Below are 27,051 nucleotides of genomic sequence, written 5' to 3' on the forward strand. Positions count from 1 at the left end.
AAAACCATTGGTTTCTCCACCTCCACCTCCACCGCCACCCCACTCCTCACCCCCAATTATATACATGAGTTTAAATAGAATCATCTGTTCAATGCTTGTTGTGGTAAGTTACAATCTGAACCCCTGTGGTTGAGTTAATTGTGCTTCACTGGAACATCTGGAGCTTTCCTTTGAAGGGAATACGCACTTTCACCCAATTAGCTACTTGTCTGAGTAAATGCTGTGTCAAGTTGTCAAGTTATCAATCAGTTAACAGCCACAGCTCCTGTCCATTCCAGTGTGAATTGGTGATGATTAAACATTTCATCAGTAAGGATTTTTACCCCTCCTCATCACAGTGATTCCAACAATAACATGAATTGAATGTGAAATGTCACAATAAACCATTGAATTCGTACAGTGCAGAGGAGGCCATTCAGCCCACCAACTCCACACTAACCTCTGAAAGAGCATCTTACCCAGGTCCATACCCCCACCCTCTTGCCATAACCCTGTGTATTTACCATGGCCAAGTCACCTAACCTGCACATCTCTGGATGTGGGAGGAAACTGGAGCGCCCGAAGAAAACCAACACAGATACAGGATGAACATGTAAATGCCTCATGGACAGTCACCCGAGGCCAGAATCAGACGGGTCTAACTGTTCACCAGAATGGCAGCTTGTAATTTGTTCAGTGTTTTACGTTCCTGAGTTTTGCTGGTCGCCATTTGCCAGGATCCTTCTTGTTCTGCTGCCTCCTCTTCCATTGATCCTTCCGTTTCCTGTGGGGTTGGAAGTGTTTTTTCAGAGTTTGCTGAGACTTTATTCAGGAGCCTTGCTTTTTGCAGCATCTTGTGCAGTGGTGTCTTTGTTCTTGTGGAGGAAGGAACATGAGTCTCCCTTGTGGTACCTTCTTTGTTGTTCCCCTACAGATTATTTGTATATTTTGGGGAGGCACTATCAATGTGGCCAATTTCCCCACACAGGTTACAGCACTTACTTTCTTTCCAGTCTTGTCTTATATGTTCCTCCCTCACATATGTTCGGCAGAAGGTGGTGGTGCAGTTGGCAGCAGTGTGCCCAGTTTTCCTGCAGGTGTGGCACAGTCGTGGATGTCCTGCTTAGAAGATATAGCCTCAACTTCCTCCGATGGCAAATCTGGAAGGAGGGTACAAGATAGCTCCATTAACATCCGTCTTCAAGATCACCTTTACCTGGCATCTGCTGCTCCAAATCCCAAAAGTGTCTTTGACTTCAGTGCTGTTTCTGTTCAGCTCCACGTCCCTAGCGAGGGATATGAACACATCCACCACAGGGACGTGGGAGTTGTACAGGTGGAAGGTGACAACCTTGTTCCAGTGTCATGGCAGAGTAAACAGAGGTTCTGTAGTCAGGATGGACAGGCACCCTGATTGCCTTTCCCCCTGAACACCTTCAGAAGTTTGATGCATCCCGCAGTGTCCTTTGAAGGTAACGTCAATGTCTCCATTGCTGGAGAAATCTTCCAGGCAGGAGATATCTGCATCTTCGTATCCACAGTAATCAAACAGGACTGGCTTCACATTGAGGTTCTCACTCATCACCCTCACAACAACCGGCATTCTCTCACATGGACAATCGCTCCCTCAGTCCCCAAAGGGCCTCAGCATTTCCCTTGTTAATCACTACATTTGCAGAATATTTTGGGATTCTCCCAATGAAGTACACAAGCTCCCCTCCCTCAGGCTATCTCTTTAGCTCCTCAAGTTTTTCCATTCCCCCCCACCTACCCCACAAACAAAAGAATTGGTCTTTTCCTCTTTTTGCCCCTTCATACAAATACACTCTCATCCACCACTCCACACAACAAAGACTAACATGAATAAAAATGGCAAATCTCCAGGGCACTAGAAGACAAGAAGCCACAATATAAGGGCAAGACATCACAAGGATTGGACGTGAACGAAAAACCTGAAGAGCAAGAAGGGGAGATGTCCTCTTTCTGTCCGACCCCAAAACTCTGCATTACAACAGTTACCCAAGCCATATTTAAATTCATCTGGAGGTCCAAGATGGGTGTGTCTGAAGGGGTACTATGTACCAATCCCTGGATAAAGGAGGAAGAAATATACCCAACATCACATTCATCCTGATGGCTACTGTTATTTGCAGCTGCATCCAAGCTGTGCGTAGATCCTCTGTGCTGGAGCAGGCTCAAAGGGCTGAATAGCCTACTCTTGGTTCTACTTTCTACGCTTTTATGTATCTATTTGGTGTGGGAAGAGAAACAACAGTCAGATAGCCTCGTCATCATTTTCATAGCAAAATCCATCCTAATGTCTCTTTCCAATGTTGCCAGAATTAGGGAATCAGCGCTTTTATATCATGATCAGGTAGTGGGTGTGTTTCCCATGCTACATTCAGGTTGCTAAACCTGTCCACTAGATGTCATCAGATGTTCTCTCTTCCTGCCTGCAGCAAGTGGAAGGTCAGAGTAATTTTATTCACTGACTAGAGGAATACCGAGACATGTTCATCTTAATGAAAAAGGTAATACATTTGTCACCTTTCAAAATGAATAGATAATTTTTCCACATAAAGGATGTGGAAAAAATACTTTCAACCTCCTGGGTTTGTAAAGCAAAGTGCTTTAATACAAGATAAACACAGAATTAGAGCCACCCTCAACCCAGAGTAATGGGTCAGTTGTGAAAAATATTTTTTTAATATAGTGAAGACTACGCAGGTGTCCATGGTGGACGAGAAAGTGCAGTGTGTCACCTTGCCAGCCCTGGTAAGGTCATTGAACATTCTGCAGTGCCAGAGGTGAAGAAATCGGCACTCAGTTCTGTTACCACCTTCCCCCAGGTGGCACAGTTAAATTGCTGGATGATTTGGTGACATGCACACCCGACAATCTGCACCTTTTGCCTGTCATTTCTTCGGAGAACTGAATCAGTAAATTTCTGCCTACTCCTCTGACATGGTGTCATGCCCACTTACACTCGAGCCCAGGTGATGCCTGGGTATTTGCCCAAATATAGTAGAAAAATTGCTGAGGCAAGCAATGATGTTATCAGAGAGTGATACCTCTTATCGAATTGCCTCCCCTGGCTGAACCATCTTTTAAACCCAGCTATAACACCCTCTGCTGGGGCACTGGCCTGTGAAATATTTCAATGTTTAAAAGGGCAGTGTAACCCAATTCAAGCAAGCTTGAATTTCTCCCTTGAATATTTCTCAGTCAAGAGTGCATTTTTCCGAAGTTCTCAGTCATTTGTGTGTGAGTAGCAAGGCACTGTAAACATTCCTCTCCTGAAATGATTTTATAGATCAAACTTTCTTTCTATTCTTGGTAAGTTATTGATCCATCTTATGATTTTAACAATCTTTGGTAGGCAGTCTTCAGGAGCCCAAGCTTCAGTAGTTTCTGTGAGATATGGCACCACCTACTGGGCACAAGGGAAATACTAACTAATGGGATACCTTTGGATTTTGCAACCAAACTTAATCCCATTGACTATTATTGCGTCACCATAACATTGTAATTCTCAAAAAATTAGATTTTTGGCATCCAAAGCAAGTTTCATTTGAAATAATAGCCATCTAAATAATATTAATTTCCACTGCGCTGATCCTTAACAAGCCAAGTTGTATCGTGAGTGCTGCATTGTCAGGTGCTGACCCCCTGGGTGAGGCCACATCTCTCTGTGTGGGTGTTAAAGCTCCTGTGATTCTATTAGTAAAAGAACAGAGGGGTTTTCTCAGTGTCCTGGCAAGCATTACTCCCTCAACGAAGGCATCAAAAAGAGATTAGGTGGCCTTTCATTTCATTTGTGATGGCGTAACTTTGCTATTTGAAAATTGGTTTTTGTTCCTGTCCACAAAACAACAGTGACCACACTTCAAAATTAGCTAATCACCTAATCACATTTGGAATATGCTGAAGGTGTAATGGGGATCCCCTTAGGGCGGCACAGTGGTTAGCACTACCCGGGTTCGACTCCTGACTTTGGTTGCTGTCTATGTGGAGTCAGCACGTTCTCCCCATGTCTGCATAGGTTTCCTCTGGGTGCTCCCGCTTCCTCCCAGTGTGGGCAAAGATATGTCAGGTAAGGTGGATTGGCCATGTTAAATTATCCCTGAGTGTCCTGGGATGTGTAGGTTAGATGGGACTGGCCATGGGAAATGTGTGGGGTTACAGGGTTAGGGTGAGGACGAAGGGCTGGGTAATAGAGTCGGTGCAGGCTCGTAACATTGCTGCCTTAATCACATATATTAAAGTACAGACAAAGCCTACAGTACAGAAACAGGCCAATCGAGTCTGCACCAACCACAATCCCGCCCAGGCCTACCCCCATATCCCTACATATTTAGGCACTAATCCCTCTAAGCTATGCATTTCAGGACTCTAAGGACAATTTTTAAGCATGGCCAATCAACCTAACTCGCACATTTTTGGACTGTGGGAGGAAACCGGAGTACCCGGAGGAAACCCATGCAGACACAAGGAGAATATGCAAACTCCACACAGACAGTGATCCAAGCCAGGAATCACACCCAGGTCCCTGGAGCTGTGAAGCAGCAGTGCTAACCACTGTGCTACCGTGCCGCCCAAACGTGAGCTCATTTTGTACGTAGCCATTCGGAAAGTCCATCTCCTTTTCCTGTCCTCACTACCACGCACTGCCTTGACTGCTGATAGTCACTCAGTTTCCTTTGTCAGTTTCTCTGCTCCTAAACAATCTGCTGGGTGAGGGGACCAGGTTCTGCAAAATCTGTTTCTAAAAATTGTTTTCTCTCCTGATTGATCTGGAATGTGTCTGATTGACTTTCAAATTCAACAGCTTTCAGCTTTAGGTGTGCAACCTTTGTAAGCTTCATCCAGACATAGTCAACCTGCATGGTACACAAATGTAACACGCATCACTCCAGGCTCTGATCCAGCCATACATCTTTCTATCTTTCGTCCATCATTCTTTCCTGGAATTATTTTTATTCACTAAAACTAATTTATTATTTCTCTGTTTTGAAAAGTCGTTTTTTGCTCTACCCTATGACATAATTATACAGTAAAACTAGAAATTAGAGTTTAGATGATATTATACATCATATAGATGTGTTTACGGGGGCAATTCTCCCAAAGAAGTTTTAAGTGCTGAATTCACGGGAAAACTGATGTAACCCACGACTGTTTTTTCAGTGGGAGTTCAGACTCGAATCTGCCACACTCTGTGCACAGTGCAGAGCTCACAATCGTGAATGTCATTAAAAGCTCGTGGGGGTCAGCGGTGATGGTGGGGGGGAGGGGGGCGGGGGGGGGAGGGTGGCTATTCACGGAACTCTGCGCCCCGAACTGTCAGCCTGCATTTTGCTGGCCAGCCCGGGACCACCACAGTGCTGCCCTCACAACACCCCCACAGCCTGGTTGTGGCCCCCATGACCATTTCGTGCCCAGCCTTGACACCCACTTTCCTGCCCCGGAGCACCCAATCTCCATTGCCACCCGCTCCCCCAGCAGTGACACACTCCCTCCTTCCCCCATGGGAGGCAGAACTTCACCCCAACCTGCCCCAGTTGCTGGCCTCTCTCCAGTCCCGATCGATCCCAATGCAGAGCGGCAGCGGGATCCCCCACTCCCACCCAATCATCACTGCCCAATTCCCAGTGGGCAGTGCCAAGGTGCCACCTGGACATGTTGCCACTTGAGCTGGCACTGCCACCGTCCAACCAGACCCAATTAGCCCCAAACCCAGCCACCCACATCCCGTCAGATCTAAAATACCCTGACCTGGCTACCCACCTACCCATCCTACCCTAGCACCCACTTTCCTCACTCACCCAGCTACCTGTCTCACCAACTCTACTTGACCTATCCATCCTGCCCACCTCACCCATCCTATTCACCCTGCCCACACTCATCCTATCCACCTTGCCCACCTCACCCACCCTATCCATCCTGCCCAGCTACACCTCTCACCCACTCTTATTGCCCTATCCACCCTGACCACCTCACCCACTCCATCCATTCATTAACATTCAAAAGCTGGACATTTAAACTTACCGTACGGCAGCCAGTATCAGAAAACGTCAGGGTTTACTGTCTTCCTACCACTCTACCCTGCTTCAGAGAAATTCCCCACTGGATGCCGCACTCCACATTTCTGGAATAGCTGAGCTGGGAAATTCCCAGAAGTGGGGAGCAGCATCATGTCAGGGAACTATATTCGGGTGATAATTACCACTCCTTGGAAAATGTGGGGCAATGCAATGAAAAGTATTTGTGGTAGACTCTAGAGTTCAATAGTACAGTTTGGCTTGCATTCTCTGTGTTTACGCAGCTTGTCGGATTTGCTTCATGTCATGGGATCTTGATTTCTGATTCTGTTTAGATGAATAACAATTTGGAAACTTAAGAATTTCTCTTTAAGAATTTCCTATGAAAATAGTGCCATCATTTATACAGTGCCTGCGTTTCCTGTTGAAATGTCTCAGACACCTTTTGATGTACAGTGAGTGGTGTTACGTATGCAAACATGGGGTGGAATTTTACTGGATAGCCCTGCCCATCGATGGATAAAATCGTGCGAGAGCTGAGAACTCAGGATTACGCCCAATTTCTCAGCTCTCGTGATTTTATGAGAATTGGATTTCCAGTGGGCGCAGCCTCTGCCCAGAAATGGGTGCGAGGCTTGATAATATATTTAAATATATTTAAATTTGAATTTCTACGTGTCTAGTGAACCCAGCGCTGAATCGTCCAGACTCACTTGCCTTTATAGCTTCACCGGGAGAGGTTCTCTCCGGCAAGGAAAACAGTTGTGTTGGCCTTGCCAGTGGAACCAAAGGCCATTGAAGCCTCCCAAGGAAGCCGAGGACAAGGCGGGGTGCCCCATGGGCAGTGCAAGCCTGGCAGTGTCAACCTGGCATCTTGGCACTGCCAGATTGGCACTTTGGTGCTGCTGGCCTGGCTTCTGGCCAATGTCCAGTGGACACATTGGCACTGCCCAGAAGGCCATGGCTGTGGGGGGCGGAGCATTTGGGGGCCTGGCATGAAAGGGGGCCCAATCGAGGGAGGGGGCCTCTGCACACTCTGCAATGGGATCAGATCAGATGGGAGGAGGCCCTGCTCCCACTCTGCAACCAGATCAGATCGGGAGGAGGGGGACCGCTGTCACTCTGTAGTTGTGATCAGATCAGGGGAGAGGGAGGACTCAATCAGTCTGGGTGGCAGGAATTAGATGCCCTTGCGTTGTCGGACTCGTGATCACCACAGACCCCCATGATTGTGGGGGGCTGGGAAAGCTAGTTGAAGCTGTCTGCAGTAGCAGGGGCCTGATAGCTCTCTCTCTCTCTCTCTGTCTGTGAGACCCATGCAGTTGCTATTGAGCATGTGCAGAATCAGAGTCTGTACATGTGCAGCAGCCCCCTCTACAGGCCGGCTGGTGAATTAAGCCCAGCCCATTGCCTGAAGCAGCTAGAAACAATCTAAATCTTTTTCAGTGATTCAGAATATAAGATTGGGCGTGAAAACCTGCCCAAAAAATGGATCAGGAACTCTCACATTCTCACTCTAGTTGGACACTTCAATTCAATCTCATAAAATTCCGCCCAAGGCAACAAATCACAAACAGTAATTAAGTGAATGGCCAGCCAATCTGTTAATCAATCTGGCAACCCAGCTGTAACTTTTACTGAAACAACTGTTTATGAAAACAGTTTATAAAAGGTAAAGGCTGGGGCAGCATGGTGGCATAGTGGTTAGCACTGCTGCCTCACAGCGCCAGAGACCCGGGTTCGATTTCTAGTTTGGGTCACTGCCTTTGTGGAGTCTGTGAACACTGTATGTGTGTGGGTTTCTTCTGCGTGCTCTGTTTTCCTCTCACAGTCCAAAAGATGTGCTGGTTAGGTGCGTTGGCCATGCTGAATAGTCCCTCAGTTTACCCAAATAGGTGCTGGAATGTGGCAACTAGGGGATTTTCACAGTAACCTCATTGTTATTATAAGCCTACTTGTGACACTAATAAATAATACTTAAACTTTACTTTACCAAGTCAGAAATGGAGAAAATGATTTATGAGCAAATTCAATTATTGTATCAAATGTGATTCACAGTCACTTTGATGGAAAGACTTTCGCCAGAATTCTACCGCCTTGCCCGCCATGGAATCGGAATGGGCGAGTGACGGACAACGGAAAAGTCTGTTGACGTCGGGCAGTTTCTGGTCTCGCTCGAATGAGGCCATAAAATCCTGCCCTTTGATACCCAAATCAATCCTCCAACATCAATTTCACCAGTTCAAACATAACCAGAGCACTTTTAGCAAGACTTCGCTCATGGTCGACAGTCTTATTGATTCAACACAAACCCTCATTAAGAGTTTCTCTTCCTGTCACCTTGTGAAGTGCCTGATTGCAATTACACAACATTTGATTAAATAATACAGTCGATGCAAAAACAGGAACAACTTTGTTGCCTAGTTATGGGCTATCTTAAGTATAGACTATAAAATGTTTAACTATCATCTTCAGCACAACACCCCTGATAGATTAAAGCTTCTGAAGAGATAATATTTATGTAAAGAACCAGCATTTATATAGCAATGTTTAAAACCTCAAGCCCATGCTGAATACTTCACAGCTAATGAAACACTTTTGAAATGTAACCACTGTTGTAAGGTGGACAAATGTAGCAGTCAATTTGCACACAGCAGAGCCCTACTGACAAAAAGAGACCAATAATCTTCATACATTTAAGTACCTTGTCTTCTGATTAGAATCGAGCTCATTGCATGAAAAGACTTAAGAGTTTGGGGTGGCAGACTCCAACTACTGTTTGCCACTTATTCTTGTACAAATTGTGTACAGTAAACATTATCTACCCTGCACTTAGGAGGTAATGTACCTTGGCTGAATTTTGTTCTATATGCATGGTTATCTATATATCATAATTTACATGATTAGACAGAGTCAGGAAGATTTTGATACACAATAGTAATATATATCACTGGGTAGCAAGTTATTATAAGAAGGCAGATGGTGTTGATATCATCCAACAATCCAACAGACATACGTGGCAGCAATTAGAAACTCTTAATACATGGAAAAAATCAGGCACTGAATTCAGTGTGCTGGTCTGTATCAAGTCAGCAATTATGCCACTATACAAACTTGATTCTAAACATGTTAGGTGAACAAAATTATCTCCAATGTACACCAATAGCTGGATCACCTTGTGTGAAATTCATTGATGGAGTTTATTCTCAGCCACACCAGGAGCAGTTTCCAGTCTGACTCTAATGCACCGTAATTACTGAATGATCACTTGGAATGTCAATCACTTACTGTTAAGGCCAAGATAAGATCAGTAGTTACTGTTTGAAGCAGTGGAAAATAGCAGGAACAGGAAGGCATTGTTTTTTTTAAAAAAGGGATTTGCTGACCATGCTGTAGGGATGGGAACTTCTTAAAATCGTAGCATTACACTGCACAGAAGCTGGCCAAATGGCCCATCACATTTGTGCCAGCTCTATGAATGAGCTATACATTTTGTCTTTCTACTCTTTCCCCTCCTGGTTTTGTCCAATTTCATTTTGAAATGTACTGTTGAATCTCACTGAATATGAAAACAATGTCTATCAGGGGCAGAATCTGGCCATTTCTTCTTGCTCATTTGTAGTCAAAGTGGTTGTTCATGTTTGCTTCAGAATAAATAACATGGAAAACAACAGCGGCATTTCAAATTCTATGCACCTTTTGATACTAGGAGCAGGCAAAGTAAATGGACTGATAATCCAGGATCAAGGTAATGATTTGATTCGATTTGATTGGATTTATTTAATGTCACATGTATTAACATATAGTGAAAAGTATTGTTTCTTGTCTGCTATACAGACAAAACATATCATTCATAGAGAAGGAATTGAAAGAGTGCAGATGTAGTGTTACAGTCATAGCTAGGGTGTAGAGAAAGATTAATTTAATGCAAGGTAAGTCCATTCAAAAGTCTGACGGCAGCAGGAAAGAAGCTGTTTTTGCGTCGGTTGGTATATGACATCAGGCTTTTGTATTTTTTTCCCAAAGGAAGAAGGTGGAAGAGAGAATGTCTGGGCTGCTTTGCTGAGGCAGTGGAAAGTGTAGACAGAGTCAATGGATGAGAGGTTGGTTTGCATGATGGATTGGGCTACATTCATGACCTTTTGTAGTTCCTTGCGGTCTTGAGCAGAGCAGGAACCGTACCAAGCTGTGATACAACCAGAAAGAATGCTTTCTATGGTGCACCTGTAAAAGTTGGTGAGAGTTCTAGCTGACACGTCAAATTTGCTTAGTCTTCTGAGAAAGTAGAGGCATTGGTTGGCTTGAGGGGACCAGGACAGGTTGTTGGTGATCTGGACGCCTAAAACCTTGAAGCTCTCGACCCTTTCTACTTATTCCAAATTGATGTAGACAGGGGCATGTTCTCCTTTACACTTCCTGAAGTCACTGACAACCTCCTTCATTTTGTTGACATTGAGGGAGAGATTATTGTTGCCACACTAGTTCACCAAATTCTTTATCCCATTCCTGTACTCTGTCTCGTCATTGTTTGAGATCCTACATTTGCTGGGGTCATCAGCAAACCTGGAAATTGTATTGGAGGGGAATTTGGCTACACAGTCATTGGTATATAAAGGAGTATAGCAGGGTGCTGAGAACACAGTCTTGTGAGGCATCGGTGTTGAGGATGATCATAGAGGAGATGTTGTTGCCTATCCTTACTGATTGTGGTCTGTGAGTTAGGAAGTTCATGATCCAGTCGCAGAGGGAGGTGCTGAGGCTCAGGCCATAGAGTTTGGAGACGAGTTTCATTGAAATAATAGTGTTGAAGGCTTAGCTGTAGTCAATAAATAGGAGTCTGGCATAGGTGTCCTTGTTATCTAGGTGTTCCAGGGCTGAGTGCAGGGCCAGGGAAATGGCATCTACTGTGGACCTGTTGTGGCAGTAGGCAAACTGTAATGGATTCAGGCTAGAATTGATTTGTGCCGTGACTAATCTTTCGAAGCATTTCAAAGTGATGGATGTCAGAGCTACCGGTCGTTAGTCATTAAGGCATGCTGCTTGGTTTTTCTTAGGTACCAGGATGATGGTCATCTTCTTGAAGCAGATAGGGACCTCAGATTGTTGTAAAGAGAGGTCGAAGATGTGAGTGAATACTCCTGCCAGCTGATCCGCACTGAATCTAAGTGCACATCTGGGTACCCAATCCGGGCCAGTCACCTTCCCTGGATATGTGGATCACTACTAGAATATCCTGCAACTTGGCAATATTTCCTGCAACCTGCTGGTATTGTGACTGCTTGCAGTATTCCCCCAATAAGCTCACATCTGGCAGGAGAATAGAGGGAAAATATATTCTTCCTGATAATGTTACTGACAATAATGAGAATAAAATCCTGAGGATGGGACAGACAACCTTTTTGACTAAAGGACTCACTTTTGGGAAACCAAGGAAGAATAAGCTTCACACAGTTAACTTTCAAGAAAGATTTATTCAGTTAGCATGTAATACATTTCAAGGAAGTCCTTCCTTCTGTAATATTTATAATTAGGCAACAACACTGACTCTGTGTCAGAAAGAATGCATGGAGTAATGTCTCCATTCTCACTAGAGTCAGTTAAACTAATGTACCTCATTCTTTGGGAATACTCTCTCATCCTCTCTCTCTCTGTTTATCTATCTACCTACCTCTCTCTCTGTAACAAGTTACTATTAATTATCCCAAAATTAAGAGACAAAGGATAAAAGGAATAAGCGCAACCTCATTGCTCTATGAAAGTATGCTATGTTATGACTGAAGCAGATCCCTAACATATGTTACGTTCCTTCTCTCCCTGTTCTTTCTCTCCTGTGCTACGACTCACAAAAAGTACATTTAAAAGTGCAATAAGTGCGGCACTAACATTGGTCAATTGCCATAAAAAATTAACATTGGCAAAAATCAGCAATCTTCTCAACATAGAGTATTCTGTAGATATTCAGACCAGAGGTGAATTTGTTCCTCATGTTCAACACATCAAACAGGATTAAAATCTTTACATTCCAACATTCTTCTTTGTCTATTCAAACACAAGGAAACATTGAAATTACTTTTGTGGAATTACACATGTTGAAGCATGTTTGGCATTCCATCCAGCATAATGATTTGCATCAATCCTGAGGATCAAATAACTGGAACTAATTTGAGAATCTATCAACTACTGTCTCCCTACAGGAAGTGAGTGGACCTCCCATTTTAATCAAATGAAAGTTTACAGTTTGAATCAGTAGTTTTGGGTTTATGTCAGATCATCTTAATCAAAAGAACAGTGATTCCCCCTAGCTATAACCCATTCATATAAAAATAACATTTCTGATGTCACTATCTTGAATAGCAAATGTGTCAAAACCAATCACTGCTTTATTATATAAAGTGATAGGTAATTCTGTCAGCTTAAATATAGCACTATGCAAGGAAGGAGGAAACATTTACAATGTTTCCACTATGATGCAGTCATTGATGCTATTCATTGCAGCAGATAGTCACTCATTTGTCCCATTCCACACGTCGTACGATCTTTGTCATAAGCTTTGAGCATTGATATGTACTGTTGCCTCACAGTGCCAAGGACCTGGGTTCAATTCTGGCCTTGGGAGACTATCTGTGTGAAGTCTGCGCATTCTCCCCATGTCTGCATGGGTTTTCTCTGGGTGCTCCAGTGTATTCCCACAGTCCAAAGATGTGCAGGTTAAGTGGATTAGCCATGCTGAATTGTCCCTTAGTGTCCCAAGATGTATAGGTTGTGGGGATAAGCCATGGTAAACATGTGGTGTATGGGGATAGGGCCTGAATGGGATGCTCTATTGGAGAGTCACTGCAAACTCGATGGGTTGAATGGTCTCCTTCTTCACTATAGGGATTCTATGATTGTGATCGCTCTTCCTAAACTGCAATGAATGCTTATCACTTGTGATCAAGTCAAGAAAGCTATCCTAGCACAATATGCTTGCATCTGTCAATGTGAGTTGTACATCACCCTTCACTTCATCTTGTATGGTGCAACAACAAGCAATCATCTGTGAGAGCAGGGAGGAGTGCAGATCGGACCTCAATTAGTCTTCCTGCCAATCAAATTTTGATGCTTTTTTGATAAACTTGGATTTCCAAGCCAACCTGTGAGTTGTATTTCTGAACATCCTTCATCGTGGTCATTTGAATAAAATGTTTATATCTTTAAAATAACCTCTATAATTTTTCAAAATGTTGTTTCTTTGTCCTGACATTTCTGACCACTTGCAAAATGGACCAAAAACATAACTTTAGTCTTGTACTGATAAGAGGTATATGAGTATATTTTCTGCTTACCTTATCGTTCAGTGCAGTGTTACAAAGAGCTGCTGCACACAAAAGGAAAATTAGGCTTCCAACGCATATCAGGATTAACTGAGCAAAGCCAAGTGCTGTCATGCGGTCTGTTAGAGTATTCTTGAACATCTCTGCAGTTTTGTTATCAACAGTTCCAGTCTGGCATTAAAAATAAGTTCAGAACTTTATGTGTTGCACCTTATAGCATTAGTCTCTATCAGTAAAGTCCACAAGTAAAAGTGTAAATAAATTCCACTCATTCTACAACTCTGAACATAGGAGTAGGCTAATCAGGCCTCAAGCCAGGCAACTAAATCATGGCTGATCTTAACTCTGCATCTTAACTGCAAGTAAACATTTGACTGCTTCCTAACTCCATGAAAGCATACACAATGCATAGAAAGCTCAGGTCTTGCAAAAGGAGAAAGATTAAAAGAGCACAAAGGATGACACAAAGGGAATAGAAATAGAAACTTGCAAGAGACATCAAAATCAACACATAATTATATCAAGTGAAAGGATGGTCAGCAGCCTTGAAAACTAATATTGGTGATAATGTCAATGAAAACAAGGAAATGGCAGACATCATGTGTTTACATCTTTGTTTACTGTAGATGATGACATATCAGACATCCCAAGGAAACGAATACTGAATTAGCGATAGGGACTCAATAAGAATAATATAAACAAATTAACAATAATGAAGAAAATAATAGCACTGAACAGTGGCAAAACCCCAGAACCAGATGGTTTCCAATTTACGTTATCAAAAGGAAGCAGATGAGAGTGTTGCATGTGCCCAAACTCCAATCTTCCAAAGTTCTTGGCAATCATTCCTTCTGGATTGGAAAATTGTGCCCATCACAATTTCAGAAGGACAGAGGGAAAGCAGGTAACGATAGCTAGCCTGATATTTCTTGCCAAGCAATTATTGGAGTCTATAATGAAGGATAGCGTAAAACAACACCTTGAAAATGTTCAGCGGATCAAAGAGAGCCAGCATGAAATTGTGAAGGGGTAGGTCATGTCCTACCCCTCCACCTATTAATTACTTAGCACTGATCCATCCTTTCTACCCTATAATGATTATTAGTAATTCAACTTACCCTCACACTTCCTTCCTGCATGTAGTCACAGTGTATTTGGTCCCCAAACTCACCTGGACTGCAATTGCCATCATTTCATAGCCTTCTCACTGCAATGGCGCTTTAGCATTCTAGCAATGTTTTTAGCATTGAATTGCCACTGCTGTATTTGGTATGTATGTGACTCCAATGCCAAATGCCAATGGCCTCAGAACAACAATAAATACGACCTTGCTGGTGATCTCATAAGATCAAACAAATAAATATATTTGGATTGTTCGATTGATTTTATTCTCCTACTCAGTTTTTCATATTTTTTGTTATTTCTCACTTTTTTTGACAATTGTTTATCTTCCCATCTTCACTTCCATATAGCAGTATTTGTCTGCCAACATCTTAATCTTTCAACTTCCTTGCATAATTCACTTGTCTTTGGTATAACACTGCCAATTCATTAATTCTTCAGACATGTTTCTTTTGAAATTATGTAATATGGCTAGCTATAATTTAAATAAAATTGTTTAATTTATAGAACTGATTCTAGGTATCACTGAGAACTGAAAATAATATAGCATCAACCTTTTAGTTGGTTTTGCTTGTAAAGCAGCTGCTTACCGTTGTAAATCTATAGTGCCCTTACCTCATTAAGCCAGACGATTGGAAAAAATATTGGCTTCTTAATCTTCCTTAATATTCTACAAGGAAAAATACATAATTTGAAAAATGTGCAACAGCCAGGTTCTGTAACAATGAGTTTGTCACTTGGTAAGGCAACTTGAAAAATAAAACATTTTAATTTTTCTTCAGTGCCTGCAAAGTGGTGCTATCCTCTATAAACTTCACTTCCTCCAATTCTCTGCTATGTGTAACTTATCCCTCATGTGGTCACATCAACCCTGTTTACTGGTTACATTGCTTCCCAGTCCTACAAAGACTGACATTTGAAATTTTCATTCTTGTCTTTAAATCCCTTCATGGCCTTAACCAAACCACCTCCTGCCCACCCCTCCCATTCAATTACTCACCATCCCCTCCCACAACCCCCCAACACCCTGCACATTCCAAGTTCCTCCCTTCTCTCCGTAACATCCTCCATCTCTAAAACCTTTCCAAAACTCCACATTCTACTCAGCCCGGCCAGCTGCATGTTCTTCTTCCCTTCATCCCCACCACTGGCAGTGTTTTCTCCAGCTGTGTCAGCCTCACACACTGGGGTTCCATTCATTTCCCCACCTTCCCCTGTTCCTCAAAGGCGATCCATAAAACCCATCTATTTGACCACGTTTTAGAGTCCCACTCTCTAATTTATTGGCTGAATTATCTAATTCTGCCTCTGCGAAGCACTTTGCAACATTATATAAACGCAAGTTGATATCCCTGTTGCTGAATGATTGGAGATTGCAGGAATTTGCTTGATTTTCGTCATAATAAATTAAAGCCCTGGCTGAAAGCGATTAAAGCGGGATATTTTCTTCAACATGCTAATTTATCTTCAAATACACTTCAAAGTACTAGTATTTTTGGTGTAATAGATCATTTGGATATGTTTGAAGGACGAACACAAATCAAACGTACTTAATTTTCTTTGACGGTTTAAACATTAAGTTGATTTGTATTCGTTTCGCAACTTGCAAGGTAAATCCAGTGACCTGCAGAGTGAAAAAAAAGTAAAGACATCGTTCAAAGAGAAAGGATTTATTGAATATTTCAGGTTAAACAGTGTATAGTATATAAAGAGATAATTTAACCCATTCTGGTAGTGTATTGTTCTGAGATGCCAGCCTCACTGTGAATGTCACTATGCTGTTGGAAAGTCTCACTATTGGTCCCCCAGGTTCAACCTCCCTTCAGCAGACGATCGAAGTAAAACGGTGGTTAAATTTGAGACACACAGTTTAATTGACATATGAAATGATGGCCCTAACTCTGGGGAGCAGTTTAATGGCCCTTGCCCGACCCACTTCTGTTCAAAACCAAAAGCAGAGGAATTGGCTGTCAGCTTTCCTATTTTTGAATTTTTGACCCATTCCTTCCGTACCCATTCCCTGCGTGGTGGGGTGTAAAAGTGACTCTCCGCCGCAACCCACCCCACCACCCCCCCACCACCCCCACCACCACCACCCCCAAGCTTATTCCTATGCTTCCCACATGCAGCTAAAACCTGGTCACTGGAGAGCCAATCTGCTTATCCCTAAGATTGTGAATCCAGGTGGAAAATGATATGTTTCAGCAACTTAGTTTTGGCAAAGCATACCCTGTTTCTAATTTAACATATGTCAGAAATGTGCTATTGTAATCAGTCATAAATTGCACAATGATATCATTCATATGTACTACTTGGAAAAAGCGTTAGCGAGGCCCTTAATGGATTATATTTTCACCAAGCTTTTAATTAGACTTTTATTGAGTGCTGAATGCCATAAGCAGGATGTAGGATAAATTTGCCAGCAGCAAAGTGCCAGGAAAGGAAAATAGCTCAGTTGTGAGCTCGTTATCCTCATTTGCTAACTAATTTATTCTTCAGTGTAAATGCAGTTTTGTGCTGCTTTTGCTGGAAATGAGCTAGGATTTGTTCAACCTAATGTTTGGGAGGTAAAATTAAAAGTTGCCACTTACAGGTTCCACATCCAGAAAAGTTTCATGCTCTTCCTTATTGGGACTCAGCCCATCTACCGCATTCACAATTTCATCACTTGCATACAGAAAGTGAGGGAGTGAAATATAAATGGGTTTCTCTGAAATTCAAACACAGCAGTTGTGAGTTGCAGTACACTTCAATGGAGTACTTCAGAGTATTTAAGTATATGGAGTATTTAAGTCATGTCATAGAGTGTTCTGCGCATCAACTAATTTTGAACAAGGAAACTAATGAATCAATAAAAGTTGGACATATATTCATTGCACAAGTGATATAATTACATTATCAAATGACACAGCAGAAGATCAGTCGAAGCATAAAATGAGAAAAGCTATTCAATCCATCCAACCCATTTCTCCCCCAGACCAATTTCTGTTTGGATTCTTACCTAATCTAATTCCTCCCTCACCTCTTTCCCTGATACATTATCAGCTATATCAGTGCTCTTTCTTGCTTTCACCTGTACTGGAAGTTTGGTGAACTGTGCCTCCAATTTTCATCCTTTCCTCAACTTGCATCTTCCATCTTCAATGTTCCCCTCCCCTTCCTGGACATCTCTATCTCCAATTATGGGGACAGGCTATCAATCAATGCCCACTGCAAGTCCATTAGCCCCCACAGTTATCATGATTGTCATGCTCCCAACCAGTTTTCAATGAATACTCTATTCCATTCTCCCAGTTTCTCCAACTCTATCACATCTGTTCACAAGGTATGTGTCACCTTCCATACCAGTGCTTCCAATAGGTCTTACTTTCCCTTCAACCAAAAGGCTGACAATTTCCAGAACACCCAACCCTTTTCTAATCTCACCCATTCCCCTTTACCCCAGAATCATGACGGGATTCGCTTGCCCTCAGATTCTAAGGCACCATCATCCTCCTTCAATGGATCATCTTCCACCATTTCTGCTACTATCAAACACACTTTCCCCTCCCATACCCTTTCAAAATTCCAAAGGGAACATTGCCCCCTCTCCAACACTTTGGTCCATTCTTCAATCCTTTCCTCCCCACTGCACCTTCCCATGCATCAGGAGGGATGCAACAGCTATCCTTCACATCCTCCCTTCTCACTGATCAGAGTCCCATTCACACCTTCCAGTTGAAACAGCGATTTACTTCTATTTCCTTCAATTTAGTGTATGGTATTCACAGTTCATGATGTGGTCTCATCTACTTTGAGGAGACTAAATGCAATTTTGTCCAGTCTGTAAATGTGATTCTGAGTTTCATTTTACCAATGCAATTTTCTGCCCTACTCCCACTGCCCTGGCCTTCCTATACCATTCCATGTAAGCTGAAGGAAGAGCACCTCACCTGTGGTTGGGGCATTTTGCAACATTCCATTCTGAGCAGCAGGTTCAATCATTTCAGATCATTACCATTGTTTCTATTCTTACGGGCAGCAAGTTATTGTAATGACTCTGCTCTTGATGTATAGACCATTCTTTTTGTCCTTTCCTCACTTTGACCACCATCGCCAGGCCTTTCTTTCCCAATCTGTTTTTCCTTAAGAATATGTCAAGTCTGTTATTTTCCTCCAATTAGGACAAAAGGTCATCAGTCTGAAATGTTGGGTGGGATTCTTCAGTCTCGCTCAGTGGCTGAGCATCAAATTCTCCATCCTGGCTGACGGTGACAATGGGATGCGAATGGCTGGGGAATTTAAACTGCTCACTCTGTTTCTCTCTCCACAGATGCTGCCTGACCTGTTAACTATCGGTTAATATTTCAGATTTCCACAGTATCCATAATAATTTAGTTTTAGTTTGTTCAATCTATACTTTGTCTTTCCATGCTGCAGCCTACATAATTCAGCCATAACTGATTTATTTCCTTGACTTTCATTATCTGAACAGCTCAAGTGCCAACACATTGAACATTGCACTTGATTGTTGCTTTTCTGTTCATTCAACTCCCTATTAAGAAAGGAGAACAACCTCTTAATAATATTTTGTGGTTAATTAAATAAGTATCTCCAACTTTTGGCACATAGCAGACAGCAAACACAACATGCTGTACTTTCATTAATCTGGGAGTACAAAATACAATAAGACGTCTCTCAACACCAGGTTAAAGTCCAACGGGTTTATTTGGTAGCACGAGCTTTGGAGAGTCGCTCCGGAGACTCTTGGAGACTCTCACCTGAAGTAGGAGCAACACTCCGAAAGCTCATGCTACCAAATAAACCTGTTGGACTTTAACCTGGTGTTGTGAGACTTCTTACTGTGCCCACCTCAGTCCAATATCAGCATCTCCACACATCAATACAAAATACAGCAGAAGACATCTGTTACAGCCAGTCACCAGTTAAAGTGTATTGATTAGTGTCACAAGTGGGCTTACATTAACACTGCAGTGAGGTTACGGTGAAAATCCCCTAGTCACTGCGCTCCGATACCTGTTCGGATACACTGAGGGAGAATTTAGCATGGCCAAAGAAAGCATCTAACTAGCATGTCTTTCGGACTGTGGGAGGAAACCGGAGCATCTGGAGGAAACCCACTCAGTCACAGGGAGAACGCGCAAACTCTGCACAGAGAGTCACTCAAGTTGGGAATCAAACCCAGGTCCCTGGCACTGTGAGGCAGCAGTGCTAACCACTGTGCCACCCATAACAAGTGCTTGGTGACTTTTTCTTTGTGTTTTTGGAGTTTTGTCGGTAGAGATCTGTGCTATATTTCCTTTTCTTTAACTACTTTGGTATTTTTCTAGACCTGTCTTTAAGGCTTATGAAAATTACACTTTCTAGTTGGGCCCTATACAAGCACCCTTCCGTTCTCTTGGCTGAGTTTAGAATTCACTATGCTGATGATTTGGGACATTAGCACAGTTTCCTAACATTGCTTAGTAGAACACATGCCAATATTACAATGATGTTAAACAGCAGCCATTATTCAACAGCACCTTTTTAATCAGCTGAGTTGAATGGTTGAATGTTAGATGTTATGAAACACTTCTATCAAGTGACAAAGGGCTCATTGAAAGATCCCCTTGAATCTGAAGGCAAAATTCCTATTGAAAAACCTCATGGAAAAATAGTAAACAAGCTAAGCTAATGTGTAATATGTTGTTTAATGATATTATTTAGAGTTGTGTTGACACAATTCTGTGGCCTAATAGTAGGATTCCAGAGTTGGTTTATTCCACAGGGTGGCACAGTGGCATAGTGCATTACTGCCTCACAGCCCCAGAGGCCCACGTTCAATTCCCAGCTTGGGTCACTGTCTGTGCAGAGTCTGCACGTTCTGAATGGTTTTCCTCTGGGTGCTCTGGTTTCTTCCCACATTCTGAAAGACATGCTGGTTAGGTGCATTGGCCATTCTAAATTCTCCCGAATAGGCGCCAGAGTGTGGTGATGAGGGAACTTTCATAGTAACTTCATTGCTGTATTAATGTAAGCCAACTCATGACACTAATAAACAAACTTAAACTTTTCTCACCTAATGATCTACAGAACTTACTGTCTTTGCAAACGCTGATTCCCAGGATTCCTCCGAAAGTGCAATTCTGGGAAACGGACATGTCTTTGCAGTAACAGTGATTGTCAGGGTTCTCGAGAGAAGATGCAAGAGCTTTAGGAGGTATAACAAAACGATGGACTGGAATTCCCTTCAGTTTCTTTTTTAGTTCAAATTCTGCAAAGATGGACCTAGAAGACAAATCAGTAAAACCGAATTAGCTTTGTTCATCCATTGCAAACACCGAAGATTGTGTTTAGAACCTTAGAATCCTTACAGCACCAAAGGAGGCCATTCAGCCCATTGAGTCCACACTGACCCATCCAAATAAGCATCTGAGAGAGTGGTACATTATTGGGGGTGCAATTTCTCACTTGAGATGTTAAATTAAGCCACCCCTTGCCTGTTCAGTTGGATGTAAAATATCCAATTACGTTATTCGGTGAAGAGCTGGAATATTACCACTGTACCAGGCCCAAACCCACCACTGCCAAGGAAAACACTGTAGGGACGAGGGAGGGGGTAGCAGTCACCATTGGCAGGATCAGAAGATATATTGCAGATTTATTCATTCGATTTTAAATTCTACAACCGAGATTTAAACCCGTGCCCCCAGACCATTAGCCTGGGCACATAGTTTACTAGCCTGCTGCACCACTCTCTCCCCTCAGCTGCTGTCAGAGAATCTGCAGCATCCATCTTGGGTATTCCTGTATCGTGCTGATCAATAATTTAGATGAGATAGTGTCTTTGTCTTGAGAAAATCATTTACATTTAGTTCACCAAACAAGCTGGCCGGTGTTTATCAGTGTTCTTTGAAATAGTTACATTTACACTGGTGGACAAGATTGTTAATCTCTAAGAGTCCCAGGGAACTTCCAATGTCTACAATTTGTGTGTATTTTCAGTGGTACGTTACCTGCAAATGTCAGAAGAGAAAAAGTGTAATTGCTTCCTATCATGAAGAAATGGTGGAAACGAGCTGGCATCTGTCAAAAAGTACAAAGCTGTTGTGAAAAACATCAGTCAATGATTACCTACTAAGTTTAACAATAATCTGACGTCATGTACCTTGATCAAACTGGCCACTCCAAGAGTGAGCACAGTCCTTGGTGATAATTCATTTCAGATCGTGGCTGCTAGTGACTGGAACAAAGTATAACTGAAGCTGAAGGCAACTAATTTTATTACCATGGATGCCTTACATAGAAGGTTCTGTTGACTGAGGGCAGCACAATGGCATAGTGGTTAGCACCGCTGCCTCACAGTGCCAGAGACCCCCGGTTCAATTCCAGCCTTGGATGACTGCCTGCGTGGAGTTTGCACATTCTCCCCCTGTCTGCATGTGTTTCCTCCAGGTGCTCTGGTTACGTCCCACCACTCAAAGATTTGCAGGTTAGGTTGATTGGCCATGCTAAGTTGCGGCAGGATGACAGGAATTAGCAGGGTTATTATGTGAGGTTATTGTTAAACGTTGGTGGGATTGTTGTCACTGCTGGCTCGATGGGCTGAATGGCCTCCTTCTGCACCATAAGGATTTTTTTGATTCTATGACTCAGAGACATAGAAACTAGAAGCAGGTGTAGGCCATTCAACCCTGCTCTGGCTGATCATCAAATTGAATACCTTGATCCGCCCCTTCCTCACAATATCCCTTGACCCTTTAGCCCAAGAGCTATATTTAATTTCTTCCTGAAATCAGGCAGCATTTTGTCCTCAGTTACATTTGGTGTTCATGAATTTTGTACATTCACCACCCTCTGGATGAAGGAGTTTCTCCTCATCTCAGTTCTAAAAGATTTACCCCTTATCCTCAAACTATGACCCTTGGTTCTGGACTTCCCTACCATTGGCAACAATCTTTCTGAATCTACCCTGTCTAAACCTGTTAGAATTTTATAAATTTCTATAAGATTCCTGTCACTCTTCTAAACTCCAGTGAATATAGTCCTAAATGACTTAGTCTCTCTTGATATGACAGACCTGCCATCCTGGAAATCAGCTTGGTAAACCTTTGCTCTGTACCCTCGGCAGCACGGTGGCACAGTGGTTAGCACTGCTGCCTCACAGGACCCGATTATAACATTTTGATTCCAAGTGCTGAATCTGGGCACAATTCAGACCTGACTTGCAAACCTGTTCTCAGGCACCCCCATACACACTCAGCCTGAAAAAGAAATCGCAAGTCTGGCTCATGCTGTGGGCAGGGCTTATTGTGTCTGAAACACTGCAGCTCCAATCGGAGCTTTGAACTGCACTTGTGCAATGAGAAAAAAGTTTGAAAAATCTCACCCCTGTCACATCACTCCCAGGCCACAAAAAGCAGATAAAGCAGCTTGGGAGCAATGGCCCCTAGAGATATCACCTCAACCCCACAACACAACTGTCCCCCTTACCTACCCACCCTCCCACTACCCAGACTGATGGCAACCCCCGTTTCCCCCCACCGATCACTCGCAGAGTAGCAGTGGTCCCCCCCACTCATCCCCACCAGAGATCCATCTGGCCTCCCTTCTCCCTCCCCACCAAAGAATGACTGGGCCTCCCTCCTCCTCCCCTCCCACCCGCCCACCCCCCACCCACCCTCCCCTCCCCCCCCAATGCCCCTCACCAGAGAATGATCTGGCCTGCCTCCCTCCATACCCTCCACCACCGATCCGAGTCAGAGAGCTGCCAGAAGCTCTGAACTTACCTCCTCAGCAGCTGGAGCGCCCAAAACACACCTTTGCTGAGCATGTCTGTTTCATGCTGAATCTGGGCACGTGAACGCGATGGTAAGGGGGGAAATGCAGGTAAAGCTGTGCAGGCAACCCATTAAATCAATTTAAATGCATGCAAATGTTACGGGCACGGTTCTGAACGTGGCCATTTTCGGGCCTTGGTAAAGTGGGCATCTGCGCGGAAGCAGGCGCGGATCACACTAATCATCCACGACTGACATTACTGTTTTCAAAGATGATGCAATGGTAAAATCGAGCCCACAGCATCAGGGACCCGGATTTGTTTCCCAGTTTGGGTCACTTGGGGAGTCTGCACATTCTCCCCATGTCTGTGTGGGTTTTCTCCAAGTGCTTTGGTTTCCTTCCACAGCCTGAAAGACATGTTCGTTAGGTGCATTGGTCATGCTAAATTCTCCCTCAGTGTACCCAAACAGGTACAGTAACTTCATTGCAGTGTTAATGTAAGCTGACACTAATAAATAAACATTAAACTCTCTAGCAGCGAAAACCTTCCTCAGATAAGAACACCAAAACTGCACACAATATTCCAGATGTGGCCTCACCAATGCCCAATACAATTGCAGCAAAACATTCCTATCCCTATACTCAAATCCTCTCGCTATGAAAGCCAACATATCATTCCCTTCTTTATTGCCTGATGTGCCTGCCTGCTTACTTTCAGTGATTCATACACTAGGACTCCAAGGTCTCGTTGAGTATCACCTCTGTCAATTTGCACCCATTCAAGGAATAATCTATCTTCTTATCATTACTACCAAAGTGGATAACCTCACATTTATACTACATCTGCCATGCAGATGCCCACATACTCAGCCTGTCCAAATCATGCTGAAGTATCTCTTGGCCAGGTCGTTATTGTAAATGCAAATTAGTTCTCAACTGACTCAGGTGGCTAAATAGAGGTTAAATAAAATAAATAAAGTGCACATTGCAAGTATGATTTTCGATGTTCACATGCATAAAATTTCTACTTTATCCCAACTTCAATCCCTCACCTTAAATTTATCTTGGGCAATCGACTTTAAGCATAGTGTTGACATTCTATGTGTCCCTTACCTATCCAGAACAATTAACATTTTCACTTCTGATTCTCACTGCAGCAGAACATCAATGATCCAGACTGTCGCATTATTACTTTCTGCTCTTCAATTCCCAAACATTAATCATCCACAGTCATTGACAATCAGAGGATTGATGGAAGCCACCAGCTCAGAAAAAGAAATCGTGATATATTTTTTGTTTGGGTTTTTAGCATGTTTGTTTGAGACCATTTGGAAAACAAGACAAAGTTAGGTTAGACTCATAGAATCCCTACAGTGCAGAAGGGGGCTATTCAGCTCATTGAGTTTGCCCAACCACAATCCCACCCAGGCCCTATCCCCAAAACGCCACACATTTACCCTAGCTAGTTCCCCTGAGTGTCAATTTAGCATGGCCAATCCATACATCTTTGGACTGTGGGAGAAAACTGGAGCATCCAGAGAAATCCCATGCAGACATGTGGAGAACATGCAAACTTCTCATGGATAGTGACCCAAGCCAGGAATTGAACCCAGGTCCCTGATGCTGCAAGGCAGCTGTGCTAACCATTGTGCCACTGTAATATCAGGCTTACCTGTGCCGTTGATCATGTCACAATAAGGATCATCCCAGAACGTGAGTTTTCTAAAAACAAAAAAAATTATGCTTCATGTTGTAGTAAAATTGAACTGGTTAGATTAAAAATATTAGGATGTTATAGATAATGATGGAGCAGCTTATGAATGGTAAGGTGGGGGATTTCATATGGTACATTTTGTATCTGGTAATCCTGATTAACTACGCACCGCATCACCATCTAAATGTAGATTTAAATTGTAGATTAAGACATATACGCAACTGCACTGAACTGTAAGGCGTAGGTTGGGCAAAGTTAGTACTATGGGCATTAAAACAGAAAATGCTGGGTAAACTCAGTAGGTCTGGCAGCATCTGTGGAGAGAGAAATAGAATTAACATTTTGAGTCCGTATGACCCATCTACAGGACACCATGGCTAAATTTTTCAGTCCTGTCCACTGTGGGAATCATGGCGGGTGGGATGGAAAATTTGGCAGACAATTTAAAGGTTCTATGACTTGGGTGGGAATTTCCTGCCTCAGAGTGGACTCAACTGAAAAATCTCACCCAGTTTGCATTAGTTTGAATACTTGGGCCCTTTGCTTCAGCAAAATGTGATATGTTATGTCATAGAATCCCTACAGTCCAGAAGGAGGCCAGTCAATCCACTGAGTCTCCCCTGGGCATCTTGGGGCGGGGGTTTGGATGTTGGAGGAGTGGCTTGGGGTAGCTGAACATCCTGGGGAGAGGAAAGGCCCCCCAACTCTGAGGAAACCTTCAGAGCAAGGTGTCCCTCCCTTCTTGCCCAAGACAGGGAAAATTACACCACTTTTCCCACTTTTCCCGCACCCATTCCCACCAGCCTAAGAATTGAGGCTGGGCAGGATAAGGCCATTAAGTTGCTACTTAAACACTTTCATAGATGAATGTATGAGTTTCCAAGCCAGTGGCTTGGGCTGTGGTTCCTGTGGTGGGGGGGTAAGGGGGTGAGGCAGGGGGGGGGGGGGGAGGGGGGGTGGGGAGGGTAGGGGGGAGGTGGAGGATCTCATCCATTCAATTTTACACTCTCCCAACAATCCCCACCTCAGAACCCACCTGGGGGGGACAGTAAAATTCTGCCGCTAGATTTTGGTGGGTACACAGTTTTAGCATTTAAACTCATGATGAACGTCATAAAAGGATTGAGTACCTGTTGTTAGTACCTGTATATTTTAGTTAGAGTATTTTTTGGAAATGATGGCCAAGATTGCCTGGTCTCCCAGCCACGTGTTTCCCGGTGGTGAAAGGCAGTGTGCCATTCACCAGAGGCAGGATTATTTACTCAGCCCCTGTCAATGGGATTTCCTATTGGTGTCATCCACGCCCATGGGTAGGGGTGCACTGATGGCGGGATTGGGAAATCCCACTGGCATGAACAATTGGAGAATTTCCACTGTTATGTTTTGACACAAATGTTTAGAAGGCATTCAAATGTATCTTAATTCATTACCAAAGGTGCTCAGAGAACACATGAAAAGGTGGCTACAACCTCATTTCACTCTTACGTGTTATTCATCCAGCTTTCAATCACTGCAACTTTGTTAATGTCATCTTTTCCAGTGTACACATTATAGATTCCATCAGTTGTTCCGTTGTACTAGAGGCACAGACAAATCAAATGTGTCAATCAGTCACAAATGCATCATTATAAATTATAGCAATAGGGCAAGAGATACAAACAATTGTCAGAGCAAAACAACTAAAAACCAAACCAACTGATGGACCAATTTGTTTCCCACAGCCTTGCCATCCATTTTCTGATAACCTCTGGATCACCTCAGAATTCTTGTATTCCAAATCCTGTTCCATAAAGGCCAATACATAATTTGCCTTCCCAATTACTAGCTGTACCTGCGTACTAACTTTCCGTGTTGTTTGTAAAAGCCCACTATGTCTCTCTGAACATTAACATTTCAAACTTTCATGCCTTTTAAAAGGCATTTTTTTGGTTAGTATCAATTAAGTGAAGAACCACACACTTTACCACATTAAACTTCATCTGGCTCTATGTTACCCACTCACTTAATCTGTCTCCATCTATTTGTAGTCTCTTTGTGTCCTCCTCACAGCTAACCTTCCCACCTGGCTTTTTATCCAAAGGAAAATTAGATATTTTACTCTCTGTATCTTTGTCCAAGTCTTCAT

The 27,051-nt window shown here is 43.1% G+C and overlaps 1 protein-coding gene across 1 annotated transcript in view; it reads right to left on the minus strand.

Moving 5' to 3' along the window:
* Nucleotides 1-637: 637 nt before the first annotated feature.
* cd36 (CD36 molecule (CD36 blood group)) overlaps nt 638-27,051 on the minus strand; it is a 41,579-nt gene continuing 15,165 nt past the window's right edge. Inside the window, exons 5-13 of the mRNA XM_080207857.1 lie at nt 26,412-26,503; nt 24,885-24,934; nt 21,448-21,517; nt 20,532-20,719; nt 17,044-17,162; nt 16,003-16,076; nt 15,068-15,122; nt 13,343-13,501; nt 638-763 (exon numbers count right to left, since the gene is read on the minus strand). Of these exons, the coding sequence (XP_080063983.1) occupies nt 638-763; nt 13,343-13,501; nt 15,068-15,122; nt 16,003-16,076; nt 17,044-17,162; nt 20,532-20,719; nt 21,448-21,517; nt 24,885-24,934; nt 26,412-26,503 (933 nt within the window). The remainder of the gene's footprint in view (nt 764-13,342; nt 13,502-15,067; nt 15,123-16,002; nt 16,077-17,043; nt 17,163-20,531; nt 20,720-21,447; nt 21,518-24,884; nt 24,935-26,411; nt 26,504-27,051) is intronic.

Source organism: Carcharhinus amblyrhynchos, chromosome 19, assembly GCF_965287045.1.
Source record: "Carcharhinus amblyrhynchos chromosome 19, sCarAmb.v2.hapA, whole genome shotgun sequence".
NCBI classification, from domain to species: domain Eukaryota; kingdom Metazoa; phylum Chordata; class Chondrichthyes; order Carcharhiniformes; family Carcharhinidae; genus Carcharhinus; species Carcharhinus amblyrhynchos.